Source organism: Martes martes (genome assembly GCF_963455335.1).
Source record: "Martes martes genome assembly, chromosome: 5".
In the NCBI taxonomy this organism is placed as follows: domain Eukaryota; kingdom Metazoa; phylum Chordata; class Mammalia; order Carnivora; family Mustelidae; genus Martes; species Martes martes.
In genome coordinates, this window is record NC_137892.1 from 86619083 (window position 1) to 86646588 (window position 27506).

The 27506-nt window shown below is 43.8% G+C and overlaps 1 protein-coding gene across 5 annotated transcripts in view; it reads right to left on the reverse strand.

Annotated features, from left to right (window-relative positions):
- ARHGAP26 (Rho GTPase activating protein 26) overlaps positions 1–27506 on the reverse strand; it is a 437763-nt gene that overhangs the window by 324339 nt on the left and 85918 nt on the right. For all 5 annotated transcript variants that reach the window (XM_080803878.1, XM_080803877.1, XM_080803876.1 and 2 more), the window contains exons 2-4: positions 9832–9927; positions 8200–8261; positions 3071–3142 (exon numbers count right to left, since the gene is read on the reverse strand). In XM_080803878.1, coding sequence (XP_080660004.1) covers positions 3071–3142; positions 8200–8261; positions 9832–9927 — 230 coding nt within the window. The remainder of the gene's footprint in view (positions 1–3070; positions 3143–8199; positions 8262–9831; positions 9928–27506) is intronic.

Below are 27506 nucleotides of genomic sequence, written 5' to 3' on the forward strand. Positions count from 1 at the left end.
ATAAGATGGTGCCTGCCTTCCAGGGAATCCACTGTGGGCGCCTAAATGGATGAAGGACAGAATTAGGATTCTGGAAATGATTCCCAATTCTACATGGATCGATTCTAAACAAATCACTTCCCCTCTTCAGAACTGGGTTCTCTCATCTAATAAACTGAGGAGGACTCCAGGAGGTAACTGGTCAGGTTCCTTCCTCTTTCAGCTCAGAGAGTGTCTAACAAAAAATAAAAACACCTCCCCCCTCACAGGCCTATTAGGATAAAATGAGATAAGCCTCAGACCACTCTTAGCAGAGGGCCCATCACAGAAAATGCACAATAAAATTCAGTGATGATGATGATGATGGCAGCAGTGATGATGGCAGCTATCACGGTGATAGTGGTCAAGAGGCCCATCATCTGAATGTGCCTCCTCCTTACTGAGAACACCACTTCCTTCCCATGCCTAAGGTCCCATGAGGGAAGCCTGCATAGCACGTACCACAATTTGAAATTATGCTTATTTACATCTTTTTGTTTCATGTTGATCTCCCCAGCCACACCAGGAACACAGTACATCTTCACTTGCTCTCCACCATGAACCAGTGTGTAGTGTGGTGCCAGGCACAAAGCAGGCACTCACCTATCTTTTTTAAATGAATGAACTGTATGTATTGAATCTAACAGCTAACATAAAAAGCCTATATGACAAGCACTGTTCTAAGCACTATATGTGCATTTACTCATGTCTTTTTCATAAGAACTCTACAAGGTAAATATTATCGGTGTCCCCATCCTACAGATCAGGAAACAGGTACAGAGAAGTTCAGCTACTCCCCAAGCTGGTATGCCAATGCAACAAATGAGGTTAGGGCCCCCTCTTCACCACAAACTTCTCCTTTCACTGGAGAGCCCGGCTCTCTAAATGCACCTCGCCTGGAGGAAAAACAAATTCCCCCAAACTCAGAATTCTGAACCCAGGGTCACAGTTATGCCCAGCTCCAGGGCTGTGCCCTACCACAGGGCAGCTATGCTAGCACCAGAATGCCCACGGGTCCTCCTTCCTGGCAGCCTTCACACCCAACACTAACTTCTGCTTCTTGCAAGTAGCAACAGGTTGTTATAGCAACCGAAGCCACACCAGAGGGGGAGGAAGGGTAATTTTAGCACAGGCAGAGTTCAGAAACTTCTACTTGGCCGCTCAAGAGCCCTGGCTGGCTCTTGGTATTCTTTAGTCTGCTGCCTAGACTGTCTGGTGAAGAGTCTGTTTCTTTGCTTTCTCTTAAATGTATACAATACTAGGATATAAATGTGTGCATGTAGAGGGAGGGGAGGAACAAGTACAGAGAAAAAAGGAAATGACACAGGAAGGAGGAGGATAAATCATCTCCAACATCATCACACTATTCAAGAGGAATGAGAGATCAGAGTATGTATGAGAGGCAACACGTTTTGATGAGTGATGGTTTTATTCAAATTCTTTCATTCTTCTACTTCTCATCTTCTACAGCCCTACCCCCACCCCATGCCCAGAAGAGTAACTGCTCCTGTCATTACAATCACTGGTATTACCCAAAATGAGGCCACTCAGACTTCTGCTTCACCTCCGTGGCAACTGCGGGAATGCCCAAAACCAGAGACTGAGGGAAGAGGGCAGAATGAGAAGCATCCATGCTCAGAGGCAGGAAAGACTCTTGGAAAGAGGACTCAATAAGGAGGTCTATCTGCTCCACTGCTGCCTCTAAGCTTTTCAGAATGCCCAGAGCCACTGCCATATGTTATCATGAGTAGGAAGCACAGGTCCCAAGGCCACTAAAGGGAAGGCCTGATCACTGGGCCTACAAATATGAGAACTTAAGGAGGGACACTCATGGCAAATTCAAAGTCTTGGACAAACTCTTTATGGAACAAGACTCCCTTTTAATTTTACATTCCTTAATCTCTGATACAAAACCTGTGAGCTTTAATTTCTTCATAAATGTAAAGTGTAAAATTGGTAGAAAGTGCCACAGAACTGGAAGAAAAATCTTTGCTATGGTCCATCCTTCAAACTACAGTCAACTATCCCTCTGAAGAACGTTCACTGAACAGCACATCATCTTTTTCAGACCCTAACCACATTCATTTTCAGAAGCATATGTGCTTAGGTGGGGAGGTGGGGTTGGAAGACAGATCCCACTTCATTACATTGCAGTTACCTATTTCCCACCTATTGGCATCTACCTCTCAAGGCCATTTCAGAGGAGTAAAATTACCCGTCAGAGCGATGTTGCCCAAAACCCCCTGCAGGTGGCGCACAGGACTGCGGCTGAAGAACTCACGGTTCCAGAAAAAGAGGAAGAGTATCTGGTAAATCCTTCTGCTTTCACTGATCCCAGTGCAAACGCCTTCTCTGCAGGTGGCCTCTAACACCCTACTACCAGTCAAACCAGCTAGGGTTACCTATGATTTCTCACAGCACAGGGGAACCCTGGAGAATTCATCTTTCAAAAATGAACAAGATTCCCTTTGCACCCTTTTCAGAGAAATTTCAGCTGCAAGCCAGCCACATTTCAGCTGCAGTCCCTCCTGGTCAGTGGTAACAAACCAGGACATAGAAGTTGAAGCAGTCCTGTTTTTTGACCTGCACCATGTGGAATAAGTACTTTTAAATTATTTGCCAATATTTTTTTAAACCAGGACATTTCAAAGAAAACTCTGACGTTTCACCTTCTCTTTAAAAAATTTCAAGATCTGGCAACAAAGGGCGCCTTTTCACTCAGCAAAAATGAGCTTACAACAGGGTTGCCAGGCCCTTAGGGCCCATTTTGCAACTCCCTGGTCTAGGTTCTGAGCCCTGGACTCTGCAGTAAGTACAATTCCACCTTGTCCAAGCACAGAGGTATCTGCTAACACAAGGAGGCATGGTTTCTACCTTTGCACAATTTATGAACTAGCAAAAAACGATTAGGTAACAAAATACTAGAATGACTGCTCTGGGGTTGACCAATCAGTCTTACTTCAGACACTTGTGAGTAACTGATGAACCACTATATAAAATCCAAAAACAAGGCTGCCCTAAAATCCAAGAGCAAGGTTTGTGTAATTCTCACCTTGGCAGCCCCAATCTGCTCCTTCCGAAACTTCTCCAAGGGAGTGATGAGCACCTCGCTGGCATTCTCAATCTGGTGAGGAGAAACAGGGCAGGGGAATGGGGTAGACACATACACATAAAAGCAAATATCAGTTAAGAATTCTAGCAGTTTTGGCACAAAATGCCTCTCACTTTAAAATCTGAGTAAGCAGGGCGCCTGGTTGGCTCAGTCAGTTAAGTGTCTGACTCTTTTTTTTTTAAAGATTTTATTTTTCTTTCTATTTTTTTTTAAGATTTTATTTAATTTGACAAGGAGAGATCACAAGTAGGCAGAGAGGCAGGCAGAGACAGAAGGGAAAGCAGTCTCCCCACTGAGCAGAAAGCCCAATACGGGGCTCAATCCCAGGACCCTGAGATCATGACCTGAGCCAAAGGCAGAGGCTTAACCCACTAAGCCAACCAGGCACCCCATCGTATGACTCTTGATTTAAGCTCAGGTCATGATCTTGAGGCCCCGTGGCATTAGGGTCTGTGCTCAGTGGGGAGTCTGCTTGAGGATTCTCTCCCCCTCTCTCTGGCCCCTCCCCTACCATGCTCTCAAGCTCTCTAAAACAAATCTTTTTTTAAAAACTGAGTAAGCAATACTGTTGCACGTGTCAATCGTTCACAATACTTGAACTGAAAGCATGTCAGATCAAACTCATCATCTCAAAACATGGAATTCTTCCTGTGTGTGACTGATTCCTTAAAAATGAGTACCTTTTGGGGTACCTGGATGGTTCACTCAGTTATGCATCTGCCTTTAGCTCAAGTCATGATCCTAGGGTCCTGGGATTGAGCCCCACGTTGGACCCCCTGCTCAGTGGAAAGTCTGCTTCTTCCTCTCCCTCGGCCCTTTCCCCCACTCATTCTCTATCTCAAATAAATAAAAAAAAATTTTTTTTTAAATGAGGACCTCTGGGGCACCTGGGTGGCTCAGCTGGTTAAGTGTCAGCCTTTGGCTCAGCTCATGATCCCGGGGACCTGGGATCAAGCCCCACAGCCTGTTTCTCCCTCTCCCTCTGACCCTCCCCACTGCTTGTGCTCTTGCTTACTTACTCTCTCTCTCTAATGAATAAATTAAAAATCTTAAAAATAATAAAAACAAGTACTTCTAAAAACGTAAGCAACCATGCAAAGGCAGAAGGGAACTGGTGACAGGGTAGGATCTAAATTTCAGCTTCAGGTATATCTTATGAATGCCCATTCACCCCATTTAGGTAGATATATTTTAGGCAGATCAACACTTAGTCTAGGTTAAGAGCAAGAAACACCTTTGGACATGGGGTGGCATGAAAACCTTCCAAGTCTGACTTTGTGTATTCCTACCAGTACATGAATCAAGACATCTGTGCCTCCAGACCACTGGCTACCTCTCAACCTCCCCCACCACTCACTCCATCAGGTCCTAGATGCCAACCATACCATCGCCCCCATGCACCTCAAATGCACAAAACTAGTCCTATTTCCAGGCTTTTGCATTTAGACATTCCCTCACATGCTTGACCCCCAAAGGCTCTCATGAACGACTCATTTATTATTCTAATTAAGGTACTGGCTTAAAGGACACCACTTTAAGAAGGCCTTCCATGATCACCCGCATATTCCAAAGAAACTTCTCACCACGCCACCAAGTGTTTTCTTCAGAAGATGTAGGCCAGCTAAAGTTTTCTAATTTACCACTATGCAAACACACACACATACCACTACCTCATAAATGTTCACTTGCCTACCATTTCCCCCCAAACACAGAGGATTGCTGAAACAAAGAAGCACTCGAATATTTTTCAATGACTACAGGAATGAATGAATGATTTCTTGACTAGCTGCCAACTGTGTGACCACAGGCAAAGTATTTAACCTCTCTGGGCTCTAATTTCCTCATCTGCAAAATGAGTAGGCTGGATTGTTCCAGCTCTAGGAATCTATGGTCTATTCTAAGGCAGTAAAATATTTTACAATCTTTCCTTTTAAATCATTCACTGCTCACTTGTCACTCAATTAATTATTTCAGGAATCTTGATACAACAAAGCATTATTTTTCTAAATCACATGCATATACATCACAATGAAACCAACAGAGTAAATGCCAGAAGCCAAAGATGGACACAGCCAAGAACTAACTGAGCAATGGGAGGAATAAAAGGTGGCAGGTCTCCAAATTTATTGCCATTTGCTTTTTTCTCAATTTTGAGAGCACTTATCTAGGAAGAGAGCATTTTAACATGAGGGTTGCAGTGTTTAACTTGTTTGATTTTTATTATTATTCGATGTTGCTTAATGTGCTCACTTGTTTAAAACTTCCACAAATCATGGGTAAGTCTCTGAAGCTCACGGTGGTATGCTGAGCCCCTAAGCCACTGATTTTCACCCTAAGCTGCATGTCAGGCTCACCTGGGAAGCTTCTAAAAATCCCAATGTCCAGGCTACACTTCAAACCAATAAAATCAGAATCTCTGTACTTCATCCTAGGAATCAGTATACTTTAAACTTCCCAAGTTGTTTCAATGGGCATCCATGATTGAGAATCTAGCCTTAAGGAGATGCTAAATACACAAAAGCAGTACCTACTCACCTGGGAACCAGGATGCCCAAGACCCTGTCCCAGTCCTTCTACTGCTTGCTATTTGCCTTCACCAGACCTCAGTTTTCCCATGTGGCCAATGAAAGACTACAGACAGTGAGAAATAAGGTTGTTCTGCGTCTAAGATTCTAGGACTGTAATTTCCACCAGTTGCAAGCACTACACTGATGCTGGGAACAGAAGCCCACTCTATGCCTTTTAAGAACATGGGACAGACACATGCAAAGATTATCAGACACAATGTGGTAAATGGAGAAATCAGAGACATGAGCTGGATACTAAGAAAATACAAAGCATGGCCAAATACCCCAGGGAGTCAGAGCTTCCCAAAAATATGTGCCTTTTCAAAGCTGAGCTCAGCTGATGAGGTACGGAAGGGGCTTGCAACGGCTAGATACTCAGACGCACACAGCAGAAACTCAGTTCACTGACATTAATAATAAAATTGCAGAGGCAAACTGAAGAGTATAATCCGGTCATTGTTCTCTTACCATAGGCCACAGCAATCTGCCCAGTATTCAGCTTGATATGCTTACCACACCCCCCACCCACAAATACTGACTCCAAAGAATCAGACTCCAAAGAATCACTTCCCTTTCTCAGGCAGTAGCACATGCACAAACACACAAGCTTCCCCCTGCCTCCACCCACCACCAACCCTGCTGCAGCCACCAGCCTCCGGATTCTGGTTCAAGCGCCCAAAAATGAGCAATCAAGGAAAACAGAGAGACACTATTTCTGTCTCTCTGTGCAGGGCAGAAGGTGAGAGCTTCTGCTCTATTGAGAATTTCAAAGAAATTTCCCCATTCTTTGGTCTAACACAAATTTGGGTTTGAATCCAGACTGCAACTGTTTTTAACTATGTGATCTTGGGCATGTTAATCATTCTAAACCTCAAGATCTTTATCTAGACACTGGGATGCTATAGGTACCACCTCACAGAGTCATCATGCGGGTTAAAATTTACAATGTGTGCATACACAATGTCTTGGTCAAGACTATGGACTGAGCAGCATCTCCTGAAAATTTTTAAGGGGAAGCCCTAACCTCTATCAATTAAACAAAGAGACTCTAATGGTCTAACAGCCTACGTAAGCCAACCAAAACCTAAGGCTGTAAACCCCTCAAGGTTAAGAAATGGAAACAACTAGGCTTTCCCAAATAAGGCAACAGCCTGCGATATAGCCCATCATATAATTTCCTTGCTACTTCCATATGTTCTCTATAAAAGTATTTGTATATGTATATGTTCTCTATAAAAGTATTTGCTCTATAGTTCTATCAGTAGAGCTTTCCTAAATATTTCTAGTTTGGTACCATCCAATATGAATATATTGAATTTTTGTTCAAATAAAATCTTAAAAATATGATACGCCTCATATTATCATTTAATACCCTCAGTGTAACACTATCTGGAGATGAAGCCTTTGGAAGGTAATTAGGTCATCAGGGTAGAATCCTCACAATGGGATTAAAGCCATTCTAAGCAAAGACTGAAGAGCCATTCCGTCCCCTTTCTCTCCCATTTAAGGACACAGCAAGAAGGGGGCCATGTGCAAGCCAGGAAAAGTGTCCTCACCAGGAACCAAATCAGTTGGTTCCTTAATCTTGGACTACCCAGTCTCCACAACTTTGAGAAATCAATATTTGCTGTGAAAGCCATCCAGCCCATGGCATTTTGTTATGGCAGTCTACGCAGATTAAGATAGTGGACTTAGTCTCAAATGATCAGTTTTAGCATGGGAAGAGCGGGAAAATCTTCATTGATAGACTTTTCCTAGGCCTCAGTAGCACTGCTAGCTTAGGGGCAAGCCTTCCAGGGACAAACCAGCATGCAGCCAGCAGGGGGATTTCAAATCAGGCTTCATTCTTGGTATCTCAGCGATAAGAAGAGGATGCAAAAGAACTTACAGATGCGGAATCCCTCATCTGTTGATGCTGAGCCACATCAGAATGAGAATACAGGAGGTATCTTTTAAGAACCTGGAGTTCAGCATTTGATTCTTGATTTTGCACAGTGCCTCCCTTGGAAGAACCTCTTATAAATGTCATCATTTTCTCCGTGCCCATACACTACATACTGGGTGCATACTTGAGGGCAGGCACTAGGGTTAGGCGTTTCGGAATAAAAAGTGAAGGAGTGCCCTTCAAAAGCTCTTGCGTAAGTTTACCAAAATGAGGAAAGCAGGGAGCAGAGTGTGACACCTTCATTTCCACTCTGCCTGTAGGGTATTGGAGGCCCCCAAAAGTTAATTAATTCAAAAGATCCACCTGTAAGTTATACCTTATGGGTGCACCTTACAGTGAATCTTTGGGAGGCCAACAACGTGGTTCTAACGTTATCCACACTAATCCCTTAACATTTGCGAAATGTTTCTAACCCTGCAAAGATGAGAAGATGAGGCTTGCTCAAGAGCTCAAAACACTCAAGTGGTGGAGGCTGGACTCAAACCCAGTTCTTCTGACAACAAATCTCTTGACATGATCATACTGTATGGGAGCAAAAGCACCCTAGCCGTACTCACCATCCGTATCCGTTCATCTTCAAGATTCCTGAGGACAGTGGCAAACTCCTGCAAAGACCTTGCTGGAAAAGAGAAAGTACCATGAAAGGGACATAAAGAAATGGGCCTTTGGGAGCCTTTCCAGGTATAGCTATTATGTTGTGGACTGAAATCCCTCGGCACATGCAGAATCCTAAAGTCAATTGCTTCCCAAGGCTCCCCTTATCTTTTAATCATTAACCATTCAGGATGACCCCCCGAATGCAGGTTAATTTCACCTGGAACTCTAGCTGGGAAAGGATTTCCTTCAAAGACCTGCCTGTTCCTGAGACTACCCAGGCCTGATGAGGTGCTGGCCAGCTTCCACACTATAGACTGAAAAGGGCAGAGTTCTGCGTAGGAGTTGAAGGATTTCCTGCCCAGGATCTGACCTCTTCAACTTTGGTTGTGGGACTGCGTCAGAAATCAACTTTCCTCTGATACCACAACTGAACCAATGTAGCTTGCAATACAAGCCACATCTCTGGCTTCTCCTTGGATTCTTCTTCCTGAGTCCTCAAGCCATTTATGAATATAATACACTATAAAAATGCAGCATGGTGGTCAGACATGGAGAGTCCTCAGTAGAATAATTCCCAAAGGCAAAGGGCAGTAAGTGCAATAGCCCAGAGGATATTCAGGACATACATGAAATGTTGGGGGCTCCAGAAGTTATTATAGTGATGCATTTTCATTGCTCTCAGCTATCTCCCAGCTGCCTTCCCTCAACCCCAGATCCTGGCACTCTGTGTGACAAGAGGAATTCAATAAGCATTTGACAACTTTTTCAATCCTTGCTCACCCCTGGAGCTAACCAAGATGCCCAATGTAAGAAGAGTCAAGGGCAATGACTAGACCCTGCCAGAGACAGGTGTCTTGACACTGCAAATCCTCTGTGCTCAGCACCGCCTGCAAGACACAGGAGGTAAAAGAAAAGCAGAAAATAGAACCAGTACAGCAATCAACAGTAACCCCTCCCTCAGCCTCTGGTTAAAGAAAGGGGGAGGAGAGCTGGACAGCAAGCTCCTCTGTCCATCTGAAGGCAAGGCAGCTATGGAGCTCCATACCACAACTGCCAGGCCTGAACGTGGGGCCAGCTGATCAGAATCTCCAATTTTCAAAGAGATGGAAAACCAGAACTTTACACAAAGTCAATTCATATGTTAATTCAATTTTAAGAAATGAGTGCCAAAGAAAACATGGTTGTATTCTGATTTCAGCCCACAAACTATCATTTGCAACTTGTAATTCTTTCCTCATCTACCTGTCTTCTGGTCTTGCTCTAAGTTCTATAGTACCAGGGCAAAGAAAAGTCACAAAAACAGCCAGAAGCAAAACATTACAGGAGGGTGGAGAGAAGAACCCCACTGCAAACCTTCAAGCTGCCTCCTACAGGCCCCAGGGTGAGAGAAGTGGTTTCAGAACTCTGAGGAGAAGCCCAGAATAGCCTCCTGGCCCCTGACCCTCCCTACACTCTGCCCCCTCCACTGGTGGTGTGTACTTCTTAATTTATGACACTTAGATACTTCCCATCACAGGAAAAAAGCTCAGTAAGAACACTGACAGTTATTAAGAACAGTGACTCATCTTATCAGACACATGGTTATGACTTACCTATACACATTTCATCATCTGTTTCTGCATCTCCTATGCACTGAAATTTAAATTCATTTAAGGAATCAGCAAATTTCCTCTTCGCCAAAGACAAATCTAGCAAGAAAAAGAGTAAAAAATATGAATTACTGACGTAAATTGATTTTCACATTTGCTGAATGTTTTAGTCCTTCTACTAATGTAGCAGCTAGATTTGGTCTTGAGGCTATTTCAAACACAACGTAAATTCAAAATACTGAACAGCTGTTTCTAACATGAAATTCTTACTGGCTTGAAAAATTACTATTTCTGTTACTTTGCTTTAACCATTCCAGTCCCATTTCTAATTCCTCAAGCCACATACTGAGTCCTGTCACATACATTGGTCACAAGTGGGAATCCAGGAAGAATTGGGGGTCAGAGCAGCCTGCCACTGACCTCCCCTGTGGTCTGGCAGTGGGAGCGGGAAGAAAGAGCATGGAAGTGCCCCATTCCCGTGGCACCGGAGCTCCTGGACTCCTCATTCTGCCTCAAGCACACGTGAGACTGAAGTCTCACAACCCTCTCAGCTCCCCCTCATGAGGACAGTGGCCAGCCAGCATGACAAATTCCCGTCTGAACCATTTCCCTGGGTCATCGCGTTCCCCACTGCCACAAGAACAAAGCCCTGGCACTGTTCTGAGTTGGGGTAAAAACACACCCCACAGTTATCTATAAAGAAAGCTCTTAGAAAAATCTAAAAAATAAGCTTTCATTTAAGGCAGTATTAAAAGCCAATGATCCCTCCTGAACCCTCAGCTTCTGTTAAGGGTATAAAACCACCCAGGTACCTTTAAGTGGCCTGACAGACACAGCTGCTTGGTACAAATGTGCTTAACTTAATTCCATGTGCAGCCTTCCTGCAGATTAGGCTAATCATCCAAATTACCCTCATAGATGTTTCCCTTATTGAAGGGGAAATGGTATTACGTCCAAATTCCCAGAGGAGGGAAATAGGAGGCATAACTGGCAACATGCACTGGCTTTAATGAGATATAGGGAGGAGGTTGGGAGGATTCTGGTTTCACAGATCAACATAATCTAATGGAACAAAAGTATCCATGGGCTTCACCTCTTCTCCTTTCTAGTTCCCAGATGTGTTCCTTAAAGTGGGGGGTCATGTTTTTTTCCATCTTTTGGTTTTGTTTGTTTCCTCTCTGTGTACCCAGCAGCACATCATGCTCAGTGCATGCTGAATAATGTGTGTGGAGGGCAGTATACAAATTTGATCACCGGTGTGCAGCTCACCAATCCCAGAGCTAGAGGCCAGTGGAAGAGCCCGGCTAAGCAGTCCTGCTGTTCTCAGGTCTGGGGCTCAGGCTTACCACACAGACAGCAGGGGCTCCTGCTCGAAAACCACCCTCTGGTGGGCTTGGATGACATGAATCCCAAGATAGCATGGCTTATGCAAGGCCCTCTGCTCTGCACCAAAAGAGGAAGACGCTTGAAGTGGAGGAGGAGAATCCAGGAGCCACCAGCCAATACTCTCCAGTCTCTCCCTAGTTCAGTCACTTTAATGCAATGGTCCTAGGCAAAAAGTCCAAAGATCCTGGCAGAGGAGTCAGCCATCTCCTAAAACTGGCTGACCCAAGCTGAGGATATCCCTAAGAATACCAATCATTCCCTGGCAAGTCAAGAAAGAAACAGATTCATCTCAAAGTCAGAACACTGTGAGGAGGAAAGACAGGAGGCCACGGGCAGGCAGGATAAAATAAAGGAAGAATCACCTTTCAGAGTGGAAGACAAAGCCCCCAAGAAGGCCAAAGAGTATCAGGTATAGAATGTGGGCACGGCTGTGCTCGGTCTCACTGGAGTCAGAATGTTCTGATCAGAAATCACAAAGAAAGGCTTGAGCCAAGAGTAAGACTAGAGTTGCTTCTCTATCCACCTAACAATCCTCTATGCCTCCTCCATAGGCAAGAAAGATTCAAGCTGGACAACCATCTCCACACAGTGGAAGAAAGGTGAAACTTAAGGCAGGCTTGGGAAACCTCCCAACACGCACAGAGAAGCTATGCTGCCAGGGGCAGCTACCAATGAGAATCAAGGAGTGGATAATCCTGCACAAGAGGGCCTTTGTGGGCCTTTTCATAGGAGGACCCATTTCACCTGGAGCAGAGACTGTTAGCTTATGACCAGAAAGTAACCTTATTTTGTTGTTGAGTGACACACAGCACACCCCACCACAAAACGAACCTGAGAAGTCATGTGGGCCCCACAAAGCTAATAAAGAGGCCTCTCCCCCTGACAAAAGAATTAGGTAATGAGTACTAGTCTGGAGTCCATGCTGGGTTATAGGTCAGTGAGCACAGCTAGATAGACTAAAAATCCCAATTACTGATATCTGGAAAGGAAATCACCATGGGCTTGAATGGCTCATGCCTGAGAGAGAAATCTTGGTAAAGGTGTAGGAGGACAACAGGTATTTTGCTCGTTCAGTATCCACTCCCCGGTTTTTGGAACAGCAGCTCAAGCTTGTTTTATTCTATTTTTTAAAAAGATTTTATTTATTTACTTAGCAGAGAGCAAGCACAAGCAGGGGAGGAGGGAGGCAGAGGGAGAAGCATGCTCCCCACTGAGCAAGGAGCCTGAGGTGGGACTTGATCCCAGGACCCAGGGATCATGACCTGAGCCAAAAGCAAATGCTTAATTGACTGAGTCACCCAGGCATCCCTCAAGCTTGCTTTGAAGAACCTCCCCTTTTATATTTGCCTTGCAAGGGTTCTGGTTGTAGGCTGGTCAGCCCCTTCCCTAGCCCCTTGCCCTCACCCCAACCTCACCTAGCTCCTGGGTTCAAATTTTAGCTCCACCATTTCCTAGAAGTGTAACTACCCCTAGGTTAGGCCTAACTTCTTAGTTGCCTCACCTGACATAAGTTGTCAGCCCCACCTAGGTCATCAGATTGTCAGGAGACCCAGGGAGACACACTACACAAGCACTCTGTACACTGTCAGCTTCAGGTCTAGGCAAGGCTGGGCTCTTCTTCCTGATGTGTGAATCCTGCAATGACGAAGCCAGGGAAGGTAAGAAGGACTACCTGTGCTGAGAACTCAGCTAAGTAGAGGAGTGACATAAGAGCACACAGCTCAAACGTGGGGATCTAGGACTCTATCAGCCTCTAGCAGCCAAGATCCTTGTAGCATGTGGATACACCATGCTGCCTCACCCTGTTAAGATAAAACCCTCTTTGTTACTTGGAACAATGAAGAAGACACCAAAAAGAATGTCTAAAACACATGGATTCTTGTCTACTTCAACCCAAAATGACCGGCAGAATCTTATGTTGATGATCAACTCTGCCACGCAGCTATAGGGAGATTTCTTTCTGGAGCTTTCACTGTGACCCAACAGGAATCTAACATGCACACGCCACTGAGAGGAGTACAGAAAGCAGAGAGGCTGGTACAGGTGCTGACAGCATGCCAAGCTTCACGACACCCTGCTTGTATAACCTCACTGTCTCATGTTCAGTACAAGATACAGCAAGGTGCCAAAAGCCAATGATATTTACTATGCAGAAACATCTGTTGCTAGAAAGGCAGAATGCTGGCCAGAGCAGACAGGAGTCGTAACTGGCAGCTTCTGGGGAGGCCAAGTATTTGCCTTACAGAATTAAGTCACCTCTGCCTCTGGGTGAGGGGACCAGGCAGCTAAGCGACACAGAAGCAGCTAGAAGTCGAGGCATTGAGGGACCACTCTCAAAGGTGTCTGCTGACTGGGGAACAGAGGGAAGTGCCCTTCTCTTCCTGCGGATGCCCATGCTCTGCCCCCGGATACTCACTGCACAGAGTGCTAAGAGAATTTAACCTAAATACCAATTCTTCTTTCAGTAAAAGAAGGTTGATGCTTTTTTTTTTTTTTTAAGTTAGGCTCTACCTTAGGTTACACAAGTTTTACCTCAGTACCACAAGCCAAGCCATTCCCATTTTCTTTTGGGGGGAAATTTAACATCTATGTGCACACACAAACATACCATGCTGAAAGACTCAAGGTAACCTCACTATTACATTTATTTCATGCATCTCTTACCTTTCTTTGATCTCCAAAGTTACCAGAACTGTATATAACTATCCATAAACTTTTTTTACTCCTTGGTCACATCTCCCTGGATTTAGAAACTGATTACAGTTAATGAAGTCCAACTGCCAAGGTTAAGTATTTGTGACAGAATGGCCTGTTGGCTGCTTAAAGCACAAACACTGAAGTCCTCAATCCTAGCTAATCCTTCCCTTCTCTGAAAGTCAATTACACTTACTCTCTGTGCCTGATCACCTTGTATTTGGAATGATTCCAGAACCACGCATGAGTGGTTGGTTCCCTGGCATAACGCATAGTACGTGCCTGAGACAAGCCCTCAAGACATGTTGTACTGATTTGACTGGGCAGAGCCACAAATGTTGGCTTACAGGTGGAACATCTGAGATGGCACAAGAAGAGGACGCACAGTGAGGGCTGGAACATGGACATGAGTCCCCAAGACTGCAGCTTGGCCTCAACTCCCATTCTCAGGTAAACTTACCACTGTCTAAATCAAACTCTCTCTCCTCTCCTATCCTCTCAAAAAAACAGCCAACCAAGGACCTCTTCCTGCATCCCCAGTTTGGCAAAGGGGGCCACCATCTGTCCTGCCACACAAGTCAAAGTCACACACCCTCGTATCACCCCTAGTAGCACGGTATCCTTCCCAAGTGTGTCTGTCTTGCCTCCTAAGCATCTCAGTTCTATTCACTCGTCCCTATCACCATCAGCTACCCCTAAATCAAATGCCCCCATTTGCCTGGGTAACTGCAACTGCCTCTGCTCTGGTCCCCCCAAACCCACTTTTGTTCTTTCAATCAGTTCTCCCCTCAGTCATGTCAGCTCCAATAGTGAATCCTGCAAAGGGCTCCCAGAGTTCTAAAAACCAAGATCAAAGTTCCTCCCAAAGTCTGAGAGGCCCTGCGGGGCCTAGGCCCCCAACTCCCTTTCTGGGTTCCGCCAGCTCCTTGAACATCCTGCTCATCCTGCAGTCCTTAGACGTTCAGTCCACTAAAAAGCCTACTCTGACTTCCGTAACCAGGCCAACCCCTCCCCTCCCCTCACTCTAAGTCCTATGCACCTCTTTTTTTTTTTCTTGTACCTCCTTCTTCATAGCAATTTTATATTGTTCTGGTGGTAATTCTATTAGTACCTCCCCAACTAGTAAATTCCTGAAGAGTGAGAACTGTGTCTCTTCATGCTCACCACTATGTCCTCACAAGCTAGGACATCACCTGACTGAGAGCAGGAGTCACAGAAAGCACAAAGAGGGAGGGGAAGCTGGACACTTTACTAGCTCCCTGCACTCATCAAAGGTGAAATTCCCGATTATATAATACATTTAAAAAAAAAGTTGATTAGATATATATTAGGAGGAATTTCAAATTTAGGTAAGTCTGGCTGAAGCTTGTATATATAGGAATATGCTTTCTGTTAACATAAAACCACCTCCCCTAATGTTGTCTGTTGAGGAAGATTCCCACAGAGCTGTAGCAAGAGCCACCAGGAGGCATATGGAGTAAAACCTTCTCTATAACCAAGAGACCAGGAGAAATGGGCTATAAACATGTCTGGTGGGGCACCTGGGTGGCTCAGTGGGTTAAAGCCTCTGCCTTCAACTCAGGTCATGATCCCAGGGTCCTGGGATCAAGCCCGGCGGTGCCTCGGGCTCTCTGCTCAGCAGGGAGCCTACTTCCATTCCTTTCTCTCTGCCTGCCTCTCTGCCTACTTGTGATCTCTGTCAAATAAATAAATAAAATCTTAAAAAAATTTTAAAAAGTCTGGTGTTGGCCACAACCATGTGTGCCCTTTCAGCCCCAGGCTGTCCCCAAGCCAGGAGCTAAAACAGACAAAGGTAGAGTTCCAGAGACACTTCTCTTTTTGCCCATACCTGGGCAAGCTGAAAATATACCCTATCAGAAACCATGCTTGGGGACAGGCATTTCCCAGTCTGCAAGTGGCATTTTAAACCTAGTGCCACTGCTTAACTGTAAGAAAAGCAAGTGTTGTTCCTTTGTTCATTCTACAGCCTGAAACCCTGAACTTCAGGAGCAGAAAGAGACTGTTCAAATCTGACGGTCGAACAAAATACCCCCATAGCGTTCATCTAGTTTCTGTGATGCAGTCTTACCTATGGCCACTAGGTGGCGATGGACTGTATCAGGGAAAGGTGGCTAATAACCCAAAGAGAAATGACAAAGCCAGCCTCAAATGTAGTGCTGGGCACAGACCATGTCCTGCTGATGAACACACCCAGCCGAGAAGGGAAATGTCCAATGGGCACTCAATCAGCAATGCAGGGAGGGGCCCTGGCATCCATGGGGAAGAAATGCCCTAATACATTAGAGCGTTCTTGTTCATCTTACCCATTCAAGCCTGAGACATGGAGAGAAAGGGTCGGAGGGATGAAGTCACCGCCAGCACGTCTCTTACATTCTTTCAGATCTGGTGGGAGCAGACTCAGAAGACCATTCGTGTCACCCAAGGATGATATGCCCACCGGGCACATCAACCACCACATCATGTACATCCTGATTATACATCCATGTGCTTTTCCTGAGGCCATTTCCCTAAAATTCTATTTCCTAAATGAGGCCATAGCCAACACAGACTCTGGAGAATTTGTTTTTCCAACCAGAGCACTAAGGCTAACGAAATTTTCCGAGTTGATTTTTAAAATGAAATTCAATAGAAGAAAGGGGTTTCACCTTTTCCAGATAAGGTTTCTAATTCTATTTACATGGGAACTTCCTTCAAGAATAATATGGGAGACCCAAACTCATCTTTGTCTACATCAAAATAAGTGTAAACACATTTTGCATTCATTTATAGGGTACTTATTATGTAATATGTACCCACTAAGTACTTTAACTCATTTTGTCCTCACAATCATCCTATGAATAGGAATTATTATTCCTATTTTGCAGATGGGGAAACAGATTCGGAGATTAAATAATATGCCATGGTCACATAGCTAATGAATGGTAATATAAGAAAGCTGGTCTCTGTGACTCCAAAACTCTCAACTACTATACTCCATGGCCTAACCTACTCAAATATTTGAGACTCCTCTATCAATGTACTCAAAGAAATCAAAGAACTATACATACACATTCCATATCCTTTAGGAGGATATAAGTTAGAAGGACCTCATCTGGGTACAGTAAGTGCTCCCTTACCTGTGATTTCAGTTGCCTGCCATCCTCCTCAGTTTATAAGCAGATGACTCTCCTTCTGCTTTAATGTCAGAAGGTCAGTAGTAACCTAATGCTATGTCACAATGCCTACGTCATTCACTTCATGTCATCTCATCACGTGGGCATTTTATCATCTCACATCATCACAAGAAGGGTGAGGACACTAAGATATTTTGAGACACAGTCCACATTCGTAACTTTCATTACAATGTATTATTTTAACTGTTTTACCGTATTTGTAATTATTGTTATTAATATCTCACTGTGCCTAATTTAAAAATTAAACTTTATCATTGGTATGTATGTGTAATCTAAATGCATGGGGAAAAAACAAATAGTATATACAGGTTTCAATGCTATCCGTGGTTTCAAGGCATCCACTGGGGATCTTGGAACATATCCCTTGTGGATGGGGGGAGGGGGAGAAGGACTACTGTATACAAACTTGCAAATTAAGGCAAAACATGGAGAGCAATCAGAATAGGAAAGAAAAAAAAGCTACAGAAGTGCAAGCAGGCTATTATTCCAGTTAGGGTCATTGGTGGAATCTTCAAAAAAAAAAAAAAAAAAGAACAGGAAGTAGCATTTGAAAAGAGCTTTAAAAGTGAAATCAGTTAAGACTGATGATTCACAGACCTATACCCTTGAAACAAATAATACATTATAAGTTAATAAAAAAACGTGAAATTAGAGGAGGTGCAGGGCAGGGTAAACAGGCATGGGAAGGTATTCTAGAAGTAGCAACAGGATGCAAAGAAATGCAAAAGAAGAAAACCCAGCATCAAACAGTAGGCAGTTGCTTGATAGAAAGAAGGTAAGACTAGGAAAAGGGGTTAGAATTACGGAAGGACTGGAATGCCAAGCTAAGGAATATAGACTTCATCCCTAAAGAAATGATAACTATATTTTTGTAAAGAAGAAAGACAAGATCAACTTAAACATTGATTATGAATTTTACTAAGGCCCAGAACTTCATTTTGGGACTTCTACTCTGACTTCCCATCCTGCTTCACTGCTAAAAACATACACCCACAGTCAAGGGGCTTTCTCCTTGTGGGATGATTCCATGGTACAGGACACCTCTCAACCTTGACACTGGATACAAAGACCACAGGTCAGCCAGGAGATAGCCAGAAAATGAGGGATTCAAAGAAACTCTGCTCCCTACTGAAAACTCCAAGTTCACATCTGGATTATGAGGGCTCAGTAACACCCCTACTACAGACAGGTAATAATATACAAAGATATATACTAAGACAACTATATTTCCAAAGGGCTACATTTTCTTTTCTTCTTCTTCTTTTTTTTAAGATTTTATTTATTTACTTGACAGACAGAGATCACAAGTAGGCAGAGAGGCAGGCAGAGAGAGAGAGAAAGGAGGAAGCAGGCTCCCCGTGGAGCAGAGAGCCCGATGTGGGGCTCAATCCCAGGACCCTGGGCTCATGACCTGAGCCGAAGGCAGAGGATTTAACCCACTGAGCCACCCAGGCACCCCTATCTGTTCTTCTTAAGAACACGGGGAATTTAAGTCCTAGGATGTGATCTTTTATGAAGAAATTCCAGACTAGCTTATTGTCACAGAATAGGTCCTCAAAAAGCATTTGCTCATCAAGGACCACTATTTTGAATGATTAAGTCAGCATCAGACCTATACTGAAACCTCAAGCCCAAAAGAGCCCAGCCCCAAATTCGCATCGCTCAGGTCCAACACAAAGCAGAAAACAAGGACACAGAGAACTGAGGGAATGGATTCAGAACAATCACATTGGCATAAAGCTCCAAGACCTTCTAAGACAGTGGGTAAGTACAAGAAAAACTCCCTCCAGAGAAACAATAGTGATTTGCTTGGTTAAAACAAAGAACCCCATTTTAAGAGGGACCAATCAAGTGAAAGAGCAAAAAAGAAAGGGTATTTCCATGCAGTTCAAGTGTAAACGTCACACACACACACACAGTGTCAAGGTCAATTCAGAAGAGTATGAAGTGTGTGGACTCGCAAACATAGATTCAAACCCTGGATCTGCCAATTACCAGCTCTAGGACTGGGAAAATGGCTCAACCTTTCCAAGAGTCTATGTCACTATGAGGGTAACAAGTACCTCACAGGTTTGTTGTCGGAATTAAATGGAAGAAAAAATGTGAACAGAACACAGGGTTGTCCCCAGATGCTGGTTTTCTTTCCTTCCCACACAGGCACAGGCTGGCTGAACGCAGGTTGGAGACAAGAGAATCAACAAAATGAGAATCTTCATTATCTTTCAGAATTAAGGAATTTTTTTTTAAGATTTTATTTATTTATTTCACAGACAGAGATCACGAGTAGGCAGAGAGGCAGGCAGAGAGAGGGAGAAGCAGGCTCCCCGCCGAGCAGAGAGCCCGATGCGGGGCTCGATCCCAGGACCCTGGGATCATGACCTGAGCCAAAGGCAGAGGCCTTAACCCACTGAGCCACCCAGGTGCCCCCAGAATTAAGGAATTTTTGTCTCATTAATTCACCAAACTTACCAAATACAGGTATCCTGTTTTTCTGAAGTTCGACTTACACCACTCCACTTTAACAAAGTATGTCCCTTAGTACCTATTTTCACTAAACAAAAGAAAGCCAAAAGGATTTTTCTGTTCACGGGGAAAGGGAAAATAGTGTTCAGTGTTTGCTGTGCCGTGAGTCGTGCCTGGAGCGGCTAGAGTGGCCATAGCTTTGAACTGTGTCTGTGAGCATCTGTGTTTTATCTCAATTGATTTTGTGCAGCCGTTAGCAAGACATGTCCGAAAGTACCCAAAAAGCCTGAGAGAAGTTATTTTGGGGCACCAGAGATCCTTAAAACTTTTCCACATAAATTAATAGTAATTGCTTCTTCACTGTATCCCATTCTTTCTTAGGAAAGGTTTCATAGGAACACTCTTCCTGTGGATAGCCGGGTAAAGCTATAACCTCCTTCATAATGAACTAGATACTGAAAATACATTTGAGTCCTTAAAGGTTCTCCTCAGATCCTTAGAAAACTCTAAAGTACCTAGAGAATTGGAATTTCTTTTTACCCCTTGTAGATGAAAGGAAAAGAAAAAACCCTGGATGAAACGACACCATTTTTATCTGAATAGTAACTGAAAGTAGTGTGCACTGTCTTCTTGCAAAGTTTATTAACCTAAGTGATGGCTCTTAAATGCACTGAGGCTAAGAATGATATCATGAAATCCTTCTTGTCCATTAAGTGGGAAAGGAGGCCAGCCCCAAGTAAAAAAGAATCAGAACGCCAACAAGACATCCAAAATAAATGGGCTTTATAGGATGCATGGGCCTGAAGTGCCTAGCTTCCTGAGAAGGTGGTATTTGTTTTCTCACTTCTCAAATAGGCACACTTAGAAAAAAGGGGGAAGGGTTAAGGAGAGATCACAGGAGTCAGAGCAAAGGGTCTGCAGGAAGAGCAGGTCACACTAAAACTTAAAGACCAGGGGGTCCAGATGGGGCAGAGCTAGAACTCAGGCAGAGAATGTGAGCTTCCTCTAGCTCGACACCACTGCACTGCTATTATGGTCAACAAAGAAGAGAGGAACAGTATGAGGGAGGGGCAGTTGATCCCGGCTTGGGCCTCAAGACTTAGCTTCTACTTCTACAATGTCCTACTCTCTTAGAGGAGCGCTTCTCAAACTTTCATATGCATCTGAAGACCAGGTCATCTTGTTAAAATGCTGATTCTGATTCGGTAAGCCTGGGACTGTGCATTTCAAACAAGTTTCCAGGTGATACCAATGTTGCTGGTCCAGGCATCACACTCTCTAAGTCAAGGTCTGGAATTCCCAACAGAGACCCTGAGAGTCAAGACCACAGTGTTTTCCTCCTTCCAAGCCCAGCACCTAGAGCACACAAGACCTCAGTATATATTTGAAGACTGGATTCCTTGAAAGGACTTCAACTGTTGCACAAAAAACCAGAATGGGAGCTAGAGTAAGAATCAGAAACAGGCTGCCTCCTTGCTCACCCAGGAACAACGCCTGTGAACCTAGGGAAAGTAAATTAACACCTTAGCCTTGGAGAGCTCTTTGAAAACCAGAAGGATGGTCAGTCTTTAAGGTCCCTTCTAGCTCTAAAAATTCCACCCAAAGTAGTTTTTCTGTGCTTTTAAAATAATGTGTTAATCGTCAGGATATACACTGACTATTCCTACAGTGAGGCACACCTCTGTCATTCTCAGATAGCAGTTTCCAAAAATCCAACTGAGAGAACACAGACTCTGTTAGTCTCAGCAAATAACCATAGCAACTAATACCCCCAAATAAAATGATGTCTTCACAATGATGTGCTGGCTCAATTAGATTAAGAGGGTGACGTGTACCATCTCAAAATTTATGGTAGTAAACTTAGAGCAAAAGCCAGACTTTCTTGGAAGAAGATTTTAAGAAAAAAAGCGGGGGTTGGGGGCGTGGGGATGAGGGGTGTCTTGCCAATAAAATGAAGACGGGACAGGGAGCCAGAAAAACGGAGATGAGAAACTGGAACAGAACTGCCCTGCCTGTCCAGGTCCATACATACAAGGCCCAGGCACCCACATGGGAATCCAGAACTCAGTTAATTGTCCTCAGGGACAGTTCTTTCTTTTTTTTTTTTTTTTACCCCCTCAGGGACAGTTCTGAGGGCCACCACTTCTACCAGGGAGTTATCAAGCGACTGCATTTTGTCCTTCTTCTGTGCCTTTCTTCATGCATATAATAAAAGGAAAATGAATACTGCTACCTCAGAAAAGACTTGAGGGATTTACCTCTTGAGTGAAGCTCTTGAGTGAAAAATGGGATATCGCAAAAGAGTCCATCCAGGCTGATAATGGATTTCCAAGCCCAGTTCTCCACAGATCACCCGGGATGCAGATATTCCTGTTCCAAGGTATTGAGATTAAAGCTGGAATTGTGAAGCAAAAACCCAACATCTGGAAGATCTAGAACTTAGGCCTTACTGCACCCCCAGGTTTGCCTCTTCCAGCATCTGCACAATCACAATCACTCTGAACACATTCAGGCAAGCAAGAATTTCACATGAAAAGCAGGAAAAGGGAAGCCAAGACCCATCAGCTTCCACTAATCCCTGACACTTTTCTAGCAAAGAAAAGAAAAGAAAGAAAGGAAAAGAAAAGAGAAGAGAAGCAAAAACCAAAAACCCAGCCCAAAGAATCTGGTCTTAAATTACATTCAAATGTAAACAACAATTTCTGTTAACAAGAAAATCCCAAAAAGCAGAACCCTGAAATAATGCACAACAGCTAAGATGAATGTGAGCATAGCCAAAGCAAGACAAGGCACTGCGAGTAAAGAGAGGCCTTCCTCCAGCCAATCAAGCCTAGAATAATGAGTAAGCACTAGAATAATGAGTAAACTCAAAATCTCCCCTCAGCCATCTATAAGGTCTCTATATTTATTTCCACCTGCATGAAATCATGGCCGGGGCGGGGGGGCAGGGATTGGTCCTGTGAGTAAAGAGATGATGCATAGGGCGGGGGGGGGGGGGGGGGATTGGTCCTGTGAGTAAAGAGATGATGTTCAGAAGTGCTTAGCACCCAGCCTGCAGCAAGCACTCCAAAAAAAAAAAAAAAAAAAAAAAACAATAGATATTAATAGTACTCAGTATTACTCAAGAATGTAGTAACTAATATGTAGGGTGATTTATTTCTGTATAAAAATCAGAGGACAGCCACTTGGCCTCCTACCACCCACCTTTACACCTCCCTTCCTTGCTGACCTCTGACCATTACTATGATCTAAATGGAATTCATCTAATGCTCGGGCACAGTTCAGACGTCCCCACTAATACCACAGGAGGTAGGGCAGCCACTCCTCAGCATCAGAAAAAGTTCCATTTAAAAAGATGCCTGTCTCCCCGTGGATTAAATCAACGTTTCCTGAAGGGTAAAAAAAAAGCACATAGTGTTTCTGAACAGAGCCACACCTAATAACATCCTCAGAGATTAGTTTCACTTTCTTTTATCCCCTGTTCAATGCGCCACTCTCCTGCTGCACCTAGGGGAGGCTGTGCTGTTCCTGGGACCAGGCAGCGAGGTCCAGGTGGGCAACAACTGCCCTCCACACACTTCCCAAGAAAAGCCCAGGTTCCCTGCTATGTTGCCTCCTTACCAGCTTTGCCCCAGTCACATAAGAAATCATGCTTCAGCTAGTTCTCAGAGAATCCCCACACCATCACAGGATTTGACAGGTCAGATTAATGTGTCTCCAAATACACTGAACATCAACGGTGATAGACCTGCCTTGGGAGCATATCCCAGCCACCTCCACCAAAATTCTGAGGCTGGGGCCCAGGAATTTGGGCTCACAGGCAATTCCTATGCATGCTCAAGTAAGAGAACCGCTACTATCTAAGCCCTCGGAACATCTAGTACCACGTACCAATAATGGAACCTCTCCTGATTACAAAGGTAGAATGGCAAGGAACAAGCCAGAACTTCTAGTTCCTGACAATAGGTTTACAAATGTTCCCAAAGCAGGCAATTAATGCTTGTAGAAGAAGAAATCTAAGTGACAGTAGAGGTGGGAGGAGGGAACACCATAATTCAATTTAAAAATCACAAATGCTGAATACTTAGCCTTTTTCCAAAAATGTTCTTAATCATGTGTCTTATTCCAAAGCCCACATGAGCACCTAGGAAGGCAGCACTGTTTAGGGCCTGATTTGTACAGACCCTGCTTATGGCACGAGGAGCTGATGAATGGCCCTCGTGCTGCCTGCCTAGAAACCCATCCGGAAACCATGCCTCCCAAAGAAGTGAGAGCTGCGTGCAGCGCCTGAGAATCGAAGCACTCCTGGACCGCAGGCCTGGGCCAGGGCTGCCAATAAGGATCTAACCAGTTAATCTCCGGCTGAGCACGCAAAAAGTAAACCTGATGCAGACTCAAGTGAATCCAGGATACAGGCTCCCAGGCAGCTGAGAGAGAGGACTATAGCTCTGTGGACATGCAACCTATGCAGTCATACTGGAACCCACACTGAGAAGGGCCACTTGGCTTAATGCTATCCTGCCACCACCCTGACTTTTAAAATTGTATCTCTGAACTTGTGTTTTGTAAGTGAAGTCTGGTGGGAAAAGCAGAGCAGAGATCTCCAATATGTGTGTCCACCAGGGCCCCTTCCAGCCCCAGGTACATATGGTGTTTGCAATGCCCAATGAGTCCAGAACTCTGGTGGACCCATGATGTATGAAAGTTGAGCTAGACTAAAACCAAGTACAAGGTACGTGCGTCACATCTGTAACTGAGTAAGTGGGAATGCTGACAGGCCTGAGAGCTCATGTTTTCCTTCCAAATCAAAACTTAGCAAATGCAGAAAGGCGGCATTCTAAGAAATATGAATGACCAAGGGACCCTGCCATAGCCTTTCTTACTCATGTTATTTCCCTGGTTAAGTCAACCACACAACGCAGGGAAAGATTTAGCAACCCACACACCCTTGCCCCTTCAGGTCCTTCCTTACTCATCAGTAAGGTAGAGAACATTCGTAAAATGTTTGATTTTGAAGACATGAAACAAAAACAGCTGAATTAGGGCGTTTTCACAGAAACAGAAAAAGCTATCTTAAAATCTGTATGGAACTACAAAAGACCCCCAACAGCCAAAGTAATCTTGAGAAGGAAAAAAGCTGGTGGCATCCTGCTCTAATCAAGAACTACCATACAAAGCTATAGTAATGAAAACAGTACGGTTTGGGCATTAAAATAGATGTACAGACCAATGTACATTGAAGAGAGAGAGAGCCCAGAAATAGATCCACACATAGATGGTAGATCAATTTTTGACAAAGGAACCAAGAATATACAATGTAGGAAAAAAACAGTCTTCAAAAAATGGTACTGGGAAAACTGAACAGCCATATGAATGAAAGAATGAAAGGATGAAACTGGACCACTATCTCACACTACACACAAAAATCACCTCCAAATGGATTAAAGACTTGAAGACCTGAAACCATAAAACTCCTCCAGGGGAGTCTCCTTGACATCAGTCTTGGTGATGATTTTCTGGATTTGACATGAAAAGCAAAGGCAAAGAAAAGTAAAAAATAAACAAGGGGGGCTACATCAAAGTAAAAAGTTTCTGTACAGCAAAGGAATCCATTTAAAAAAAATGAGAAGGCAACCCAATGAATGGAACAAAATATTTGCAAATCCTATCTATAAAGGGACTACAGCAAAAAAAAAAAAAAAAAAAAGAAAGAAAGAAAGAAAAAAGACCGAGAGATCTAAATGAACATTTTTCCAATGACATACAGAAGGCCAATGGGTACATGAAAAGGTATTCAACATCACCCATCACCAGGAAAATGCAAATTAAAACAAGTTTGGCAAGGATGCTGTACAAGAGAGAACCCTCTACACTGTCAGTGGAAATGTAAACAGATACAACCACTATGGAAAACGCTATGCAAGTGCTTCAAAAAGGTAAAAATAGAACTACCAGAGGATCCAGCAAGTTCACTTCTGATTATCTCTCTGAAGGGAGAAAAAAAAAACAACAACATTAATTTGAGAAGATACGTATATCCCTATGTTCACTACAGCTTTGTTTACAATAGACAAGACAGGAAAATAAACTAAGTGCCTATCCATGGATGAATGAATAAAGAAAACAGAAATGTGTTGTGGGGGGGGGGAGGGGGTGTATAGGAATATTATTTGGCCAGAAAAAAATAATGAAATCCTGCCATTTGTGACAATATGGATCAACCCTGAGGGCATTATGCTAAGTGAAATAATCAGACAGAGAAAAACAACCTAAGTCTCACTTATGCATGGAATCCAAAACAACAAACAACAACAACACAAGGTCATAGTACAAGGAGTGGGCAAAATGGGTGAAGGTGGTCAAAAGGTACAAATTTCACATTATAAATCATAGGATGTGAAGTACAGCATGGTGACTACATTTAATAATACTATACTGCATACTTGAAAGCTGCTTAATAGATCTCGTAAGTTGTCATCACAAGGAAAAAAAATTAACTATGTACGGTGACAGATGTTAACTAGACTTACTGTGGTGATCACTTCACAATACATACAAATACCAAATCATCACGGCATACATCTAAAACTGATGTTGTTATGTCAATTATACCTCAAAAAAAAAAAAAAAGATCTGCAAACACATACACACAGTTGAGTTAGCTTGTGCAGTGCTTCCAACTTTCTAGTAAGAACAAAATGAACAGGCATCTGAGCTATATAATATGAATTACGTGATTTTAGTGATTCCACATGCAAGTCAGCTTATCTTCTGTTTACATGTAAAATGGGCACTGCATGATAAAGACAAACAATAAAATTCATAAAAATAGTGTGAACTTTTCTTAAGTTTTATTTTTAAGTAATATCTATCTATACACAATACAGGGCTCAAGCCCACAAGTCTGAGATCAAGAGTCACACGCTCCACTGACAGAGCCAGCCAGGCACCCCCAATTTTTTTAATAGCAAATAAAAACACCGTAAGTCAACAGAGATACCATCAAAGAAAGGTTTTATATTGTCCATGTTTGTGCTTTATGAATAAGGGCCCATAGGATCAGTACCTAATCCTGGACACAGAAATACCTGAGATTCCTTTTCCACCTCCATTAACTTTCTCATTTCCTCCAACTGTTACCTTGAGGAAGACCTCCTTTCCCTGCAGCATCGTCAAGCCCAGGCTAGCACCACCTCTGGTCTGGACTCCTAACTGCCCCCCCCACTTCCTCCTGGACCCCCTCCAGACTGTTTGTCACTCAGCTGCCCAGGATAGCCCTTCCAAAAAGCAGATGTGCTCTTGTCACTGCCCCTTCTATACCCTCCCCAAGTGTAACTCCTCCTTTTCATTTCAAAAACTGCCCAAGGCCCACAAAACATGCCTCATCGGCACACCCGGCTGCCTTTAGTGCTCCAGCCCCACTGGCCCACGCAGATCCTCTAATGTGCAGGAACTATGCTCACCCTGAAGCCTGGAACAATGTGTTCCCTCTGCCCAGGAAGAAGTCCTGTACCCACGAGCCCTCATCAGACTGGAGCGCTCCCCCAAACCTCTCCACTGCTCAGATTTCACTTGAAGGGTCACTTCCTCTGGGATGTGGCCTTCTCTCATCCTCCACCCACTCCCCCTGGTAAACTCTCACCGCTCCCTAGGATTTCCCTTCCCATTCCTTTACACGATAGCTAATTTCCTTTAATTCTGGTAACTGTTTAATGTGTACTGCTTGATGAGATTATAAACACAAAGCAGGCAGTACCAATGTCTGTTTTGTTTGGAAAAGGACAGTATTCGCAGTTCTAGCGTGTAGTATGCCCCAAACCAATAAATGAATACAAACAGGCAGGTGACTTTTTAAGAGTTCAGTCAGGAGAATGACAAACCCTGCAATCCCCTTTTTACTCAAAGAGAAAGCTGAAAGCTGGGTCACAGAAATGAAGACCC